Genomic DNA, 13,850 nt, shown 5'->3' with positions numbered 1-13,850 from the left:
GTGGCCGGCACGCCGATCTTTTCCCCCTCATTCCTCGACATGAACTTTACAAAAACAGGTTATCTAATCCCATTAGATCATACCCACACAACATTGATCTTGGCGGCTGCTCGCGTGGATGCACTACTCATTTGATACATGATGCTGTTAGAAAAGGTTTCTTGAAGATAGGGCGGTCTGTTTATTGTGTGCTATCGATATAACTGCTTATACAAAGTGGCCCTCCTGGAAGAAGCGGTCTCGCTGTAGGGCAATTAGCATTGACGTCTTGTGTGGCAGATGGAAGCGCTTCTTTTGCTCTATTGGGAGAAATCTCTGTTGGAGCTTGACGCTGATCTGGTCGTACTGTGGCTCGCCAATAATTTGCTTCGTACGCGGGTCTCGCAGGAAGGCAAGGTGCTTCATGGAGCCATTGGCGGCCTGGTATCGTTTTGCGCCGCGGAACTTCTCCTCGCCCACCAGGAAATGCGTGTTCTGGTCATGTTCACCAACAATGATGTTGCAGTTGGAACCGATAAAACAGGCCACATTGTCCTCTTTGACGAATCCAATCTCCATGTATCCGGCAAGCTCGCCATCCCACTCGAAAACACACGACATTGTATGCGGATCTGCCAATTGTGACGCGAGGTACTTGCGGTGGTGCTCATCAGGGCCACGCTCTCTCCATCCGGCATTCACACGATCCGAGTTCTGCCAATTAGCGTAAAGTCGAAAGTGAACAGGGTTTTCGGCATCAATATGGTAGATTCGTAGCTGCTCACCAACGTCGAGAATGTATCGGGAGTAGAGCAAAGTCCCTGGAGCAGGCTTAGGTGGCCGCACCGGATGAACAGTGCAGACATTGCCCTGCCGGGTGAAGCCTATCTGGCTGGGGAAGCTCCCGTTTGTGCCATTGAAGCCGGGGAATTGAGTGACCTCGGGACGGCTGCGGATCCAGTTCTGCCAGTCTGGCGCTCCGGCGCCTTGCCAGAAGGCCTCACGGTGAAGCCAGAAGTGAGCGTCTTTAGGAACCACGGTCGTCGTGGATCCGTTCCTGGAGAAGGGGGAGATGACTCCCAAACCAGTGCTCCGTAGATATTCTCCAAGTCGTCCGTCGTTGACGACAATGGCGATCAAGTCCTTTTCCCTAAGATGGGGGTGAAGCCACAGAGCGTATATAGAAGCCCATAGCAACGCAATGTCCTCGTGTCCAGCCTTGCCCCCAATTGCGATTGTGGATGCGTCCGTCTTTGAAATTTCGAATTGGAAGAGATTGTCATACTCCGTCACATCGTCGTTGACCATTGGCGGCGAAACTCTCACATGCTCGCAAGCAGTCGTCCATCGGGACCGAATAGCTTGCCCCTGGCCAACGTGATATACGACGGTGCACTTGTTCGAAGCAAGAGTCTCAACCCACATGGAAGTCTTGCCATCAGGCAATCTAAATAAAATTTTGGGTTGATCTTGCGGCAGTGACACACGGTCTACCACCACCTTGTCAATGCTGCCCATTGTTAGTTTCTAGGGGTAGATGGAACTGTAGTGTTAGTCCAATTATCCAAATCATCAAGTGTAGGCTACTGACCCAAATGTGCTCAGTGAGTCAGAAGCAAAAAATAAGGAAGTGCTGGGGATACGAATTTAGGAATTTGGGTCTTTGTGCAGTATCACTGGTTTAACAGTTGAGAGATGATAGATATCCCCATTTACACGTTTACACATATGCAGGTTGGACTGTACATGCAACCGCGGGCAGGTCCAAACTCATCTGGGCAGAGGTGGTGCGACTGGACTTGGCACGCGCATGCTCTAATGCGTCTGGTCTAGGCACTCAACACTTCAGCAATTAATTAATTTCTTGCTTTCTGCACGCCGTCGCTACGAATATCATCACTTAATGCAATGTTGTCGCTCATCCATCCCAAAGAAGCTATTCCGGCAGACGGTTGGTTGGCAAGTTGGTGGCGGGGGTGGCTGCCATCCTGGCTCCGGCGAACTTCCGTGTGGGCAGATTGATAAGATGAGACGATAAAAAGCTTGGCTGGAAACCCACGAAAACAAGGCACACTGTGCGGGTGGCGGCGCCATGATCCTCGGCACGCAGGATCATCATGGGTTAGCAAGTTTTTGCCCACCGAGCTGGGTATTCCCACGACTTTTGGGTGATGCGCCTCAAAGGTGGATTACAAGGTTATTTCTAAGCGTGAAGGTGTTCTAGGGTCTTGCGTGCTGACTCGTGCAATCAGGGATGGGATGTGATGCCATTCCCTCAACTGTGGCGGGACCAGCCAGCGACGTCGCGCCCGTACTGACCGGTCTCAGCATTCTGGGCTCGTCAACCGTCAAGTCTGGTGTCTGAGCCAGCTCCTACGATTGACTGAGACATGTATCCTTGGCTTTATGCGTTGTGGGCCGTCTGCAACTTGACCGCCGAGAAGAAATTTCACTGTGAAGCGGAACAACTTGATGGCAAAGATCCTCGTCGCACTGTGCCTTCGGTGATTGGGCACTTTAGCAGGGTGATCAACATCCGCTCTTGGGGATGGGGTGTCGCTCATCATGGTTCCGCCTGAGCTACCTGGGTAATTGGCAAATCTCTGGCCTATTGAAGGATGTTGAAGCTTCAATCTCTATCGGCGTATTCCGTGATCGGCGAACTCCTCCAACTTTCGGCTTGGAAGACGTGCCTCTGTCCTCTATTGTGTCGGCGTGTTTACTTCAACGGTGGCTGTGGGAGCACTCTGAAGGGAGTCAATTGATGCGAGCCCATCAGACCTTGCAAGCTATTTTCCAGTCAATGCTGACCACGACATGGCAAGCACCGATGGGAAAACGTTTCCTCCCAGGAAGTGGTATAGGAGAGTACCCTTCTTATCACAGAAACCGATCAAGACGAAGCTCACAGAACGACATTTGAAATCGAAACCATTCTCGTCGAGTAACGTGGAAAATGAAGAGGGCATCAACAGCCAAGCATATGAGACGGAAACGCCAGAAGTGAGAGCCAACTTGCTATCCATCATTACGTTCAACTGGCTAGGCACTTTACTACGGACCGGTTACAGTAGACCCCTTCAGGCAGATGACCTCTACGATCTTCCGAGCACCAGATTGGCTATTGGCCACGCCAATCTTCTTGAGAAATCATGGGCCGCGAGGTTCAAACAGAACAAAGAACGACCTCCGTCTAGACGGTGGTGCTCCTGGTGGCCCTTTTCGACAAGACGCACAACAGACACGACTGTCCTCGCGCTATCTCTGAATGACGTCTGCTTCCGGTGGTTCTGGTCCGGAGGGCTGCTCAAGATGTTTGGCGACTTGACGCAGATCGTCTCTCCGTTGCTCATTCGATTCCTCATCAGCTCGCTAAATGATTCATCCCAGCAGGCATATCGATCCGGGTTTGGCTTTGCCATAGGTTTATTCGCGCTCTTGGCCTTGTCCGTCATCACAAACGTGCATGGCTTCTACCGATCTGCTACGACTGGGATTCTCCTGCGAGCAGCCCTCATGCACGTCATCTACCGTAGAGCGACAACCAAGCTCACCGAGCGGGCAAAGTTGAAGGGAGATCTCGGCGCCGGCAAGCTGATGAGCTTGATGAGTGCAGATGTGACGCGTGTAGAATTTTGCTGTGGCTTCTTTCACTCTGCGTGGACCAGTATTCTCCAAATTATTCTTTGCCTGGGCCTCACAATCTGGACGCTTGGATACAGTGCTCTACCCGGCTTTGGCTTATTGGCACTGCTATACCCTCTGCAGTCGTTTATGATGAAGAACCTCTTCCGTCTGCGTCGAACCAGCATGCCCTTTACCGACGCCCGTGTTAAGGCTGTCGTCGAAGCTGTGTCAACCATCCGACTCGTCAAGACGAATGCATATGAGCAGAGTCTCTTGTCCAAGATTGGAAAACTCCGATCCGGCGAGGTTGTCTATATCCGCAAGAGAATGCTGCTGCGAGCCATCAATATTGCTGTCTCGTTCACAGCACCCACACTTGCCTCTGTGGTCAGCATCGTGTGCTATGGCGCCACCACTGAAAATGGTATGCAGGCCAGTGTAGTCTTCTCAGCTTTGACTTTCTTCTTACTGATGAGGACGCCCCTGGGCTCTCTTCCCATTGCCATTTCTGCTATTGCTGATGCGCGAGCGGCTTTGGAGCGTTTATCTTTGTTCATGGTTGCCTCCGACGACTCAATTGCTCACGATGCTGCGTTGCGCCATGAGCTCTCTCAGAAAGGTAGAGACGCCGGACACGACTATATTATTGAGGTTGAAGATGCCATGTTCGCCTACCACGATGACGAGCAGCTATTTGCAGGCCATGATGGCAATGACGAAAAGTCTAATGCTACTCCGTCGCAGAGACTATATATAGATTCACTCAGTGTCAAGAAGCACCAAGTGGTTTCCATTGTTGGTCCAGTTGCGTCGGGAAAATCCTCAGTTTTCGGCGCACTCTTGGGCGATATGCATCTCGTGAAGGCGGAGTCCTGCTCCATCAACCTCGATCTGTCCGTTTCGTCGCAATTGGCCTTGGCGCCGCAAGTTGCTTGGCTTCTGAGTGACACGATACGGGAGAATATTGTCTTTGGACGCCCTTTTGATGCCAGTTGGTACAGCGAGGTTCTCACTCGGTGCTGCTTGCACCCGGATCTCGAAGTGTTATCTGACAGCGACATGACTGTCGTCGGTGAGAAGGGCGTTTCCCTCTCAGGCGGCCAGAAGCAACGCATCAGTCTCGCAAGGGCTATCTATGGGAAAAGTCAACTTCTATTGCTAGACGATTGTTTCTCTGCACTGGATGCTCATGTGGGAGCCCGTGTATTTGAAAATGTTGTCAATCGAGCACGTAGGGACAATGAAGGCACCATTGTGTTTATAACGCACTCCATGGTTCTCGCCCGCCAGGCCGATCATATAGTGTACATGGAGAATGGGCGTATTGTGGAGCAGGGATCGTTTGACTATCTACAAAGCCTAGATGGTCCGTTTCATGACTACATTGGCTCTTCAATGACGCAGGATTCGAGACTGGAGACATCCTCGGAGGTTGCACAACCCCCTCACGATCCAAAGAATGCTCAACTGTTACCAGAAGACAAGGCAAAAGTGAAAGATGCCGAGTTACAGTACCAAAACCAAAACCAAGAGAAAGAGAAAGACACAGCCGCTGCCCCGCCAGACCCCAAAGCTCGAGGCACTCAACAGGGAAGAGGCAAAGAAATTATGCAACAAGAGGAGCGACTCGTCGGCACTGTCAGCGGGAAGACATACTTGCGCTATATCAAGTTTGGTAACGCATGGCTCACAGTGCCTCTTTTCTTTGCATCCATAGCCGTGTTCCAAGGAACCAGTGTTGTGTCTCCCTTATGGCTCAGCTGGTGGCAAAAGAATAAATACCCAGGCATATCGGAGAGCGCCTACATGGGAGGTTACGCTGCTTGGGGTATTGGACAATCTCTGGGCCTGTTTCTCACGAACACTGTATTTGCCCTCTTCTGCTTTTGGTGCTCCAACCAACTTCATGCTGCCGCCTTTTCCGGCGTACTGTTTGCCCCTATAGCCTTTTTCGACACCACGCCCCAAGGACGCATCACACATCGCTTCAGCAAGGACGTGGACTCGGTGGACAATGTTGTAGGCGAGCAATTGCGAATCTTCATCTCAACGCTAGTGCAAGTTATAGGCACCATTATTGTCGTGAGCATTATTTTGCCCGTCTTCGTGGCTATTGCTGCGGGCGTCTTGCTCCTCTACATCTGGACCGGCATGTACTACCGCCCTGCTGCACGAGAGCTACGTCGTCTCAATAATCTCCTTCGCAGCCGCATTTACGAGCACTTTGGCGAGTCGTTGTCCGGATTACCCACACTCAAAGCATTTGGCGTTCTGGATCGGTTCGTCCAGGACAATGGTCTTAAGATCGACACCGAAAACACGGCTTACTGGCTCTCTATTGCGGCCGTGCGCTGGTTGAACCTTCGACTGGATTTATGTGGCGCTGTGCTTGTCCTGGGCGCAGGTCTACTAGTTGTTGGGCTTCGTGACACCATTGATCCCTCCTCTGGAGGTGTAGTGCTATCGTATATAGTCACTGCTCAAGCTGCATTTGGGAACATGATTCGCTTTAGCGCCGAGATTGAGAATAACATGAACTCGGTTGAGAGAATGCTCCACTATGCGTATAGCCTCGAGCAAGAGCCGGCGTATCATGTCAAAGGCGTGGACAAGAGTCTTCAGGATCAGGAATGGCCCAGCAAAGGACACGTGCAATTCCAGTCATTAACCCTCAGCCATAGACCCGACTTAGATCCAGCACTTCAGGATGTGACGCTTGACATTCGTCCTGGTGAAAAGATTGGTATTGTCGGCCGAACCGGTGCGGGAAAGACTACTCGTAAGTCATGACATGGGAAGAAGCCTCTGTTTACTGAATTATTACTGACATCGTCCAGTGATCACGGCTCTCCTCAGGCTGACGGAGCCCACAAACGGGCGAATCTTCATCGATGGTATCGACATCCATAAAGTAGGCCATCATCTTCTACGGTCACGCTTATCTGTCATCAGCCAAGACGCGGTGCTCCTGGCTGGAACAATAAGATACAATCTCGATCCGTTTCAGCAATATGACGACGCCTGGCTCATGAAGTGTCTGCGTATCGTCGGGCTCGCTGGTGAGAAGAACAACACTACGGCTACCATTTCTACCGGCAAGGATAGTGGCGACTCAAGTGACAATGAGAAGAACCCCGATCACACTGGCTCTATCCTTCATCTCGATTCTCAGGTAAAGGAGAACGGTGCGAACATCTCTCACGGCCAACGATCCCTCATCTCCATTGCTCGCGCCCTGGTTAGACGTTCCAAAGTTGTAATCCTGGATGAAGCCACAGCCTCCATTGATGGCCGAGCTGATAAGCAGCTTCAGATCATGCTGAATGAGGTCATGGCTGACGCCACCGTCCTTACCGTAGCCCATCGACTCGAAACCATTGTCCATTCGTGTGACCGAGTCTTGGTCATGGAGCGTGGCCGGGTGGCAGAGTTTGATACTATACCCAGTCTGTACGCGGAGACGGATAGTTTATTCAGGGCGTTGTGCGATGCTGCTAAGATTACGATAGCCAAGGAAAAGTGATAATCACGGAGATTTGCATAACAAGACGGTTTAGATTACAAGAAAAAGTTGGTTATTAGATTTTCATCCTTCATGTGGAGTAGATATCAGGTGAATGCGTTCTTGGCATGATTTGTGATGCATTTACAAACAATAATGTGATTGCCGAGACTTGGACTTTGGTTAGCGTCCTTTGTGACGAGAAAGGGTCAAATACCACGCTACAACTTCGTGGCCATCTGTTCTGCGGCCCAACCGGAGGTTCTTCATATGTACAACAGACAACAATACGATAGATCACTGGGCTCCATTTGGATGAGTCAAGTATCAATATTCTTGCATCCAACGAGCTGGACGGCAACATGTAAACATCGAATCAGAGGCCAGCATTGATGTAGGGATCATTGCGAATCGCATGATGGGAATAGTTGCTTCGCTTGGAAAGTCGGAATTAGTTGGGTTGGCCGATATAGGCGTGGACCTCGACGAGCATCCGTTGGTTTATCAGATCTTTTCCTGAGAGAAACAAGTTTTGCACAAAAGGGGGTGTACATATCGACTGAGCTCTTCACACTGTACGGGGTACTGCACAGTGTGAGTTCTGTGGTAGTGAGTTTGTGGCGCGAGCCAAGTTAATCTGTGTGTCAATCTGTTAGCTTGTTGGGTTAGGTTGGATACACCAGGGCTCTTTGATTCACAACCGGGCCAATGCAATGATTATGGGGGCCTTGTCTTTCCGCGGTAAATGCGGTGCCTACCTACCTACCCAGGTACACGTACATACAGAGAACGACATCCGTGTGAACTATTCGCTCCGAATACCCTGCAAGGTGGCTTCGATTTGCGCGCTCAACGTCGGAAACCAAACTGGGAAGCGATCCACCATCCGCTTATCAGATGGATGCAACTCACCGAAAGGAAATAACGGAACCCGCACCACCCAATTGCCTCGCATCATCATGTTGGATAGGCAATTTTGTTTCCCACCGCCTGCCTTTGTAGAAATACCAGGCAATGCGACATCACCTGCTTGTTTGGTAGACATCAAGCTTCCCTTCATCCACAATCTTTGCTTCCCTCAAGAGCCTTCTATAGCTCGAGATAAAGCCAAGCATGTCAACACCAACACCCGCTGGCAATAAACATCCTGAGGGCGAGGAGCCCAAGACAACGCCCGTCTCGGAAACTGTATTTCAGAAGACGGCCAACAAGGAGATGGGTGTTAAACCGGATGACTCCTCGTCCAATGTTGCCAACTCGAGACGAGGCTCCGCCTCTCACGATGGCAGTCACAAAGAAATCGGCGTCAACAGGGTCGAAGCCTTCAACAAGCAGCTGTACCAGTCTGGTAAGAAAGGCAAGATGTTGCTCTGGCTGCTCGGTATCTCCATCGGGCTGACCATGTTTGCATACGCACTCGACATGGGCATCACCACCACCATTTTCGGCACCTTGGCAGCCTCAGCCTTTGGTCGCCATAGCCAGGTCGGTGCCATCAACACTGCTGGTCAAATCATTCGTGCTGTCAGCAAGCCTTTCATTGGTAAGATGGCCGATATTACTTCACGACCGACCACATACGTTATCATCCTCGTCTTCTATGTGGTGGGCTTTGCTGTCGCGGCCAGCGCTAAAACTATCGCATCGTACACGATCGGTATGTGCTTCACATCGGTTGGCAAGTCCGGCCTCGATCTTCTTAGCGATATTATTGTTGCCGACTTGACGCCTCTCGAATGGCGCGGTTTCTTTAGCGCTTGCCTGTCTCTCCCATTTGTCGTCACGGTGCCCGTCAACGGCTTCATTGCAGATGGCTTTGTCGACAACTGGCGATGGGGTTTGGGCATGTTCGCCATTCTTGTGCCCGTTCTTCTCGTTCCCGCCATCATTACCCTGTATTCAATGCAGCGCCAGGGTGAAAAGGCGGGCATGGTCACCATGGCTGACTCCAAGGACGTACGCACTGGCGCCGCTGAGGCTACAGCTAAGGGCTTTGGATATTGGGCCAAACTGGCATACCAAGGTCTGATTGATATTGACATTTTTGGTCTTATTCTCCTTGGTTTCGCCTTCTCCCTGATCCTCTTGCCCTTCGTTCTCGCCAAGGGCTCTCAAGGTGGCTGGTCCAACCCTAGCATGATTGCCATGATTGTCGTAGGTTTCGTCTGCCTCATCATCTTCGTGCTCTTCGAAGTATTTGTCGCACCTAAGCCTATCATGACCAAGCGCATTATCAAGAATCGCGCTTTCATTGCTGGTGTCATAATTCACACCTTCAACCAGATGGCCTCGTCTGTTCGCAACACTTACTTCCCGTCCTACATTTTCATCATCAAAGACTGGACTGTCTACCAGTGGACCATCTTCTTGGGTGTCACTACCATGGGTCTCTGTCTAGTCGGCCCCGTCGTAGGTCTGGTCCACCGCGTCTCTCACCGCTACAAGACCGTCATGGTTGTCGGTGCCGCGGCCAAGATTCTTGGCTATGGTCTCCTAATTGATCCCACTGGCCATATGACTCAGGACACTGCTCGCCTTGTTGCCGCACAGCTAATCTTCTGTCTCTCTGCCCTCAACGTCGTCGGCGCCCGTGTTGGTGTTCAGGCCTCAGTTCCTCACGAGGACTTGGCCTCCATCATCTCCATCATCACTCTGTGGTCTACGTTGGGATCTAGTATCGGTAGTGCCATTGTGTCTGCCATCTGGACCAACCAGATGCTCGATCAAATGTACACAGAGCTTCCCGGAGTCCCTAATAAGACTGTCCTCAAGATCTATGGTAATATCAGGGCGCTGCGCAACCAATATGACTTCTTGAGCCCTATTCGCCAGGGTTCCATTCGAGCCTACGCCATTGTAAACGGCCACATCATCGTCACTGCTATCTGCCTGTCTGCCCCTCCTCTCATTGCTTCTTTCTTCATGCCTAACTACTACCTCGGCAAGCAGCAAAATGCCATCAATAACAAGGGCCTTGATGGCGAGGTTGTTGATGTGCCCGGCCAACATGGACAGAAGGAAGAGTCGGTCTCTACTGAGCCTAAGTCTGTGTCACTGTGGGAGAAGATACTTGCTTTGTACCGAAAGTAAGTCCCAAGTCTTCAGGCTCGTCAGTGCTAGCTAAGATACATATGTAATCACCCAATCACTTATCTCTATTTGAGGCACCTCGACCTAGTTATTTGAGCTATCTACTCACTATGATTCGTGAATTTCCTTCCACCCAGTTGATAAAACCGTGCTGTTCGATTTCTATACATTAGAGTGTAGGTCTACTACTAATATCGTAATACCGTGTGGACTTCTTGCGTTCGTCGGGCGAGAATTTGCTCCATCCAATTTAGCTGAAAATATTTGAAACAGCCAAAAAGATCCCCGATGGGCCAAACTTGAGTCTCTACCATCGTCATAGTTAAATGAAGATCGCCGCAGATACACTAGACGGGTTCTGTAGCGGCGAGAGGCTGAGTATTCTCAGAAATCATGTCTCCGAACTAGCTTTTTGTACATGTCTGCGTGCTCCGAATGCGGTCAATAGAGTATAATACCAAATGTCTTTGTGCAATCATACTAAGAAACAAGCATCTACCGTCTATGATAAACAGAACACCTTCCATGGCCTTCTGTAGATGAATAGTTCAGGCGAGTAGAAACTAGGTATATAGATGGACCTATGTCCTTCATTTTCTTAAGTAGAAAATCAACTTGTACTTTACAGCATAAACTTCTGGCTGTCGTAGTGTTAGGCAGGCCCCAGGGGTGTACATGTAAAATTGCCTGAGACGTGGTCACGCCTCATCTACCTGGTCCACACCTCAGCTTATCTGATCATCTGATCAAATTTCACGCATTGCTCGTCCGTGTACGACAGCCTTCGCACTCGACATTAGCGGAGATCCTATAACTTTGTTGAATTCCCATACTTGAACAGGAACAAGGTCATTCTGTTGCCAAAAATGCGATCCCGGCTATTGGGCACATCAGCGTGCTATGTCGCTGCGCTTGCGCCACATCTAGCTCAAGGAGCCGCCCATACCGTGGACGACAAATTTTGCGGAAAAGCATGTCGACAGACATTTAAGACATTGCGGTTTTCGGATGTTCCCGCTGGTCTAGCACCTCCCTTTCAAGAATGCAGCAGCCGTCTGTACCAGCAAGGACTCTACCTCTGCTGGGGCATGCGTTGCAGTACCGAAGTCAGGCTTCTCGAGTCAAGAAGCATGAACCGGACCTGCAAAGACTTGATTGGTTCATACCTTCCACAATACAGTATAGTTGATAACTTCACAGATGAGGATATATCTCGGCTCGTCAGATTCAATGCGACCTACCCAGATCACAACCAATTATTTAACCAGCCGATGCTGCCGTCACAAGACTTTTACGATCTTTGGGGACGAACATTGGTCAGTCTTTCCTTCAAACTTAAACCCATGTTTGGAACTTAAGTCTAGTTGGCTCACTAGGGATGACAAAACAGGATGCAGTTGACTACGTGCATTATTACCACTATTATTATGGTTGGGCAATGGGAATATTCTGGGCATGGGTCGTTTTGATGGGTATAGCAAACCGAGTCCTCATAGGGACAAGAATTTGGTCAGCAAGATCCTTCTCTGGTCAGAATCGGATGTTATTATGGCTCAAGCGCACAACTCTCACGCCAGCAACGTTTGGCCAGCGGTGCGTACAGGATCTCGGAGGCTGGGGTACCTTGCCTCCTCGGGTACAGACATTGACCCTATTATTGTTCGTGTTTATAAATGTGGCGTTCAGCGTCCATGGGTATAGGATATTCGAGGGAAATATGTAGTGAGTTCCAGGTGCTATTTGCCGCACCATCCCTTGACCTCGTACTGAGAAGATGAACGGTGCAGCTATCCTTCCAAATCGATGCAGATCCTTCGACATGTCTCTGATAGAACAGGCATCATTTCGTTTGCCAATTTTCCTCTTATATGGCTTTTTGGAATGAGAAACAATCTGCTTATCTGGCTCACAGGGTGGAACTTCGGAACGTACAACAACTTCCACCGCTGGTTAGCCCGAATCGCAACCGTACAGGCCATAGTTCACTCATTAGGATACTCTGCGCTCATTTTGAGAAGTAAGATATTGTACAGGCTTACCAAACAAACCAATTTTACTAATGGCTTTGCAGAAGGTGGATGGGAGTATTTCTGGCGGCTGTGGGCGCTGACCTTCTGGTGGACAGGGGAGCTGGTTAGTTACCAGATCACTTTTTCATTTTGCGGCCGGCTGACTTTGGGGCAGGCCACCGTTTTCATGAGTTTACTTGTAGTTTTCTCGGTTTTCTGGGTTCGGCGTAGGCAATATGAAGTCTTCCTTGTCGTACACATTGTGCTATCGATCTTGATCCTTGTTACCATGCTGGGGTAAGCCTTATCTGAAGTTCTATTACAAGTTGATGAGCTAACTGCGATTCAAGCCACGTTTGGATATTCAAAGGTGTTTATGATGCTCTCGTGTGGGTTCCAGCAGTGATATGGCTACTCGATCGGGTTCTTCGCGGGGCTCGGATCATTGCTTTCAACCCGGTCTTCTGGGATACTCATGCCTCGGTCACGTACAATGAGCAAGCTCACATGATTCGTCTGGTTGTTCCACTATCTTCAAACTTTTATCAAGTCAAACCAGGGACATTCTGCTATATTATGGTGCTAAACAAATGGGACTTTTGGGAAAGCCACCCCTTTACAGTGGCATCTGTGTCAGGGAATAATCGAAGTGCGGCGCAACCACAAGAGCATGCGCCTCTATTGAGAAGCGAGCCACTTTCTCTCGACGACATGGGAATAGAGCCGAAAAGACGTGCAGAAGAGATGACATTTCTGATTCGTCCCTATGACAGCTTCACTTCACGGTTGAAGGAGCATGCAGAATCAAGTTATCCAAAGCCAGCAACACTCCGCGTAGCTATTGATGGTCCTTATGGAAGAACAGCCCCCTTGGAACGCTTCGATAAAGTGCTTTTCGTCGTGGGAGGCAGCGGGATCGCGGTCCCCCTTTCGTACCTAGAGACGCTCATAGCGTCGTCAAAACGGCCAAAGGCGATTTATATTCACTGGGCTGTACAACAGTCGGCTCTGGCCATCGATGTACTCCACTGTGAACTAAATGAAGCTCTGAAGAGCAATCGGGTGCGGGTCAATGTTTATGTGACTCGTTCCCAGGGCAGAGTATCGAGTGACGAAACCACTTGTCGTTTTGTGGAGTGGAGAACTGGACGAATGAGTACTGAAGGCGTCATTCAGGCAACTCTGTCCACCGAAGAAACCGACAGTCTTGCGGTAGTCGCATGCGGTCCGGCCAGGATGGCGGACGATTGCAGGAGGATCGTAGCGACCAAGATGGTGCATTCACTACCCTATATTGAGTATTTCGAGGAAAGCTTTCAATGGTAGTACAAGGAGATAGAAGATATAGAAATGCAATCTGAAACTAGGATCATAGCATGGGCACTTTCTAGTTATGATAAGCCAGTGCTGGCCACCAATTCCAAAGAGTCTGGTGAAAGTGGAGGCGAGGCTTCAAGGCCTTGGTGAGGTGAGTGTGAGATGACATGAAGAGCTGTACGAAACTGTAGAGTGTTCAGATATGTGATCCGTTGTGAGTAAGTTTGTTGTCGTCAAAGTTAAAGCATAGTCTACGTATGTTTAGTTACAGACATTGTATTTTGCGGAACATATACCCAGTAATTGCTACATCTGCTTAGACTCCA

At 49.9% G+C, this 13,850-nt stretch overlaps 4 protein-coding genes across 4 annotated transcripts; 3 read left to right on the top strand and 1 right to left on the bottom strand.

Moving 5' to 3' along the window:
- Nucleotides 1-207: 207 nt before the first annotated feature.
- Nucleotides 208-1,497, bottom strand: VFPPC_09241 (siderophore biosynthesis; the record flags this gene model as incomplete). The annotated part of the gene is made up of 1 exon (XM_018287809.1): nt 208-1,497. One exon carries the CDS (start codon nt 1,495-1,497, stop codon nt 208-210), a length of 1,290 nt encoding a protein of 429 aa, XP_018139098.1.
- A 1,299-nt stretch (nt 1,498-2,796) lies between these two features.
- VFPPC_09242 (ATP-dependent bile acid permease) lies at nt 2,797-7,129 on the top strand (the record flags this gene model as incomplete). The annotated part of the gene is made up of 2 exons (XM_018287810.1): nt 2,797-6,385; nt 6,444-7,129. 2 exons carry the CDS (start codon nt 2,797-2,799, stop codon nt 7,127-7,129), a joined length of 4,275 nt encoding a protein of 1,424 aa, XP_018139099.1.
- A 1,092-nt stretch (nt 7,130-8,221) lies between these two features.
- Nucleotides 8,222-10,198, top strand: VFPPC_09243 (siderophore iron transporter; the record flags this gene model as incomplete). The annotated part of the gene is made up of 1 exon (XM_018287811.1): nt 8,222-10,198. The coding sequence occupies one exon, from the start codon at nt 8,222-8,224 to the stop codon at nt 10,196-10,198; it is 1,977 nt and encodes a 658-aa protein (XP_018139100.1).
- A 1,881-nt stretch (nt 10,199-12,079) lies between these two features.
- On the top strand, nt 12,080-13,533 carry VFPPC_09244 (ferric-chelate reductase; the record flags this gene model as incomplete). Its single annotated transcript, XM_018287812.2, has 4 exons — nt 12,080-12,215; nt 12,270-12,331; nt 12,383-12,504; nt 12,558-13,533. The coding sequence occupies 4 exons, from the start codon at nt 12,080-12,082 to the stop codon at nt 13,531-13,533; spliced, it is 1,296 nt and encodes a 431-aa protein (XP_018139101.2).
- Between the last annotated feature and the right edge of the window lie 317 nt (nt 13,534-13,850).

The sequence above is a fragment of the Pochonia chlamydosporia genome, chromosome 7 (genome assembly GCF_001653235.2).
Source record: "Pochonia chlamydosporia 170 chromosome 7, whole genome shotgun sequence".
NCBI classification, from domain to species: domain Eukaryota; kingdom Fungi; phylum Ascomycota; class Sordariomycetes; order Hypocreales; family Clavicipitaceae; genus Pochonia; species Pochonia chlamydosporia.
This window is presented reverse-complemented; position numbering and strand designations above follow the sequence as displayed.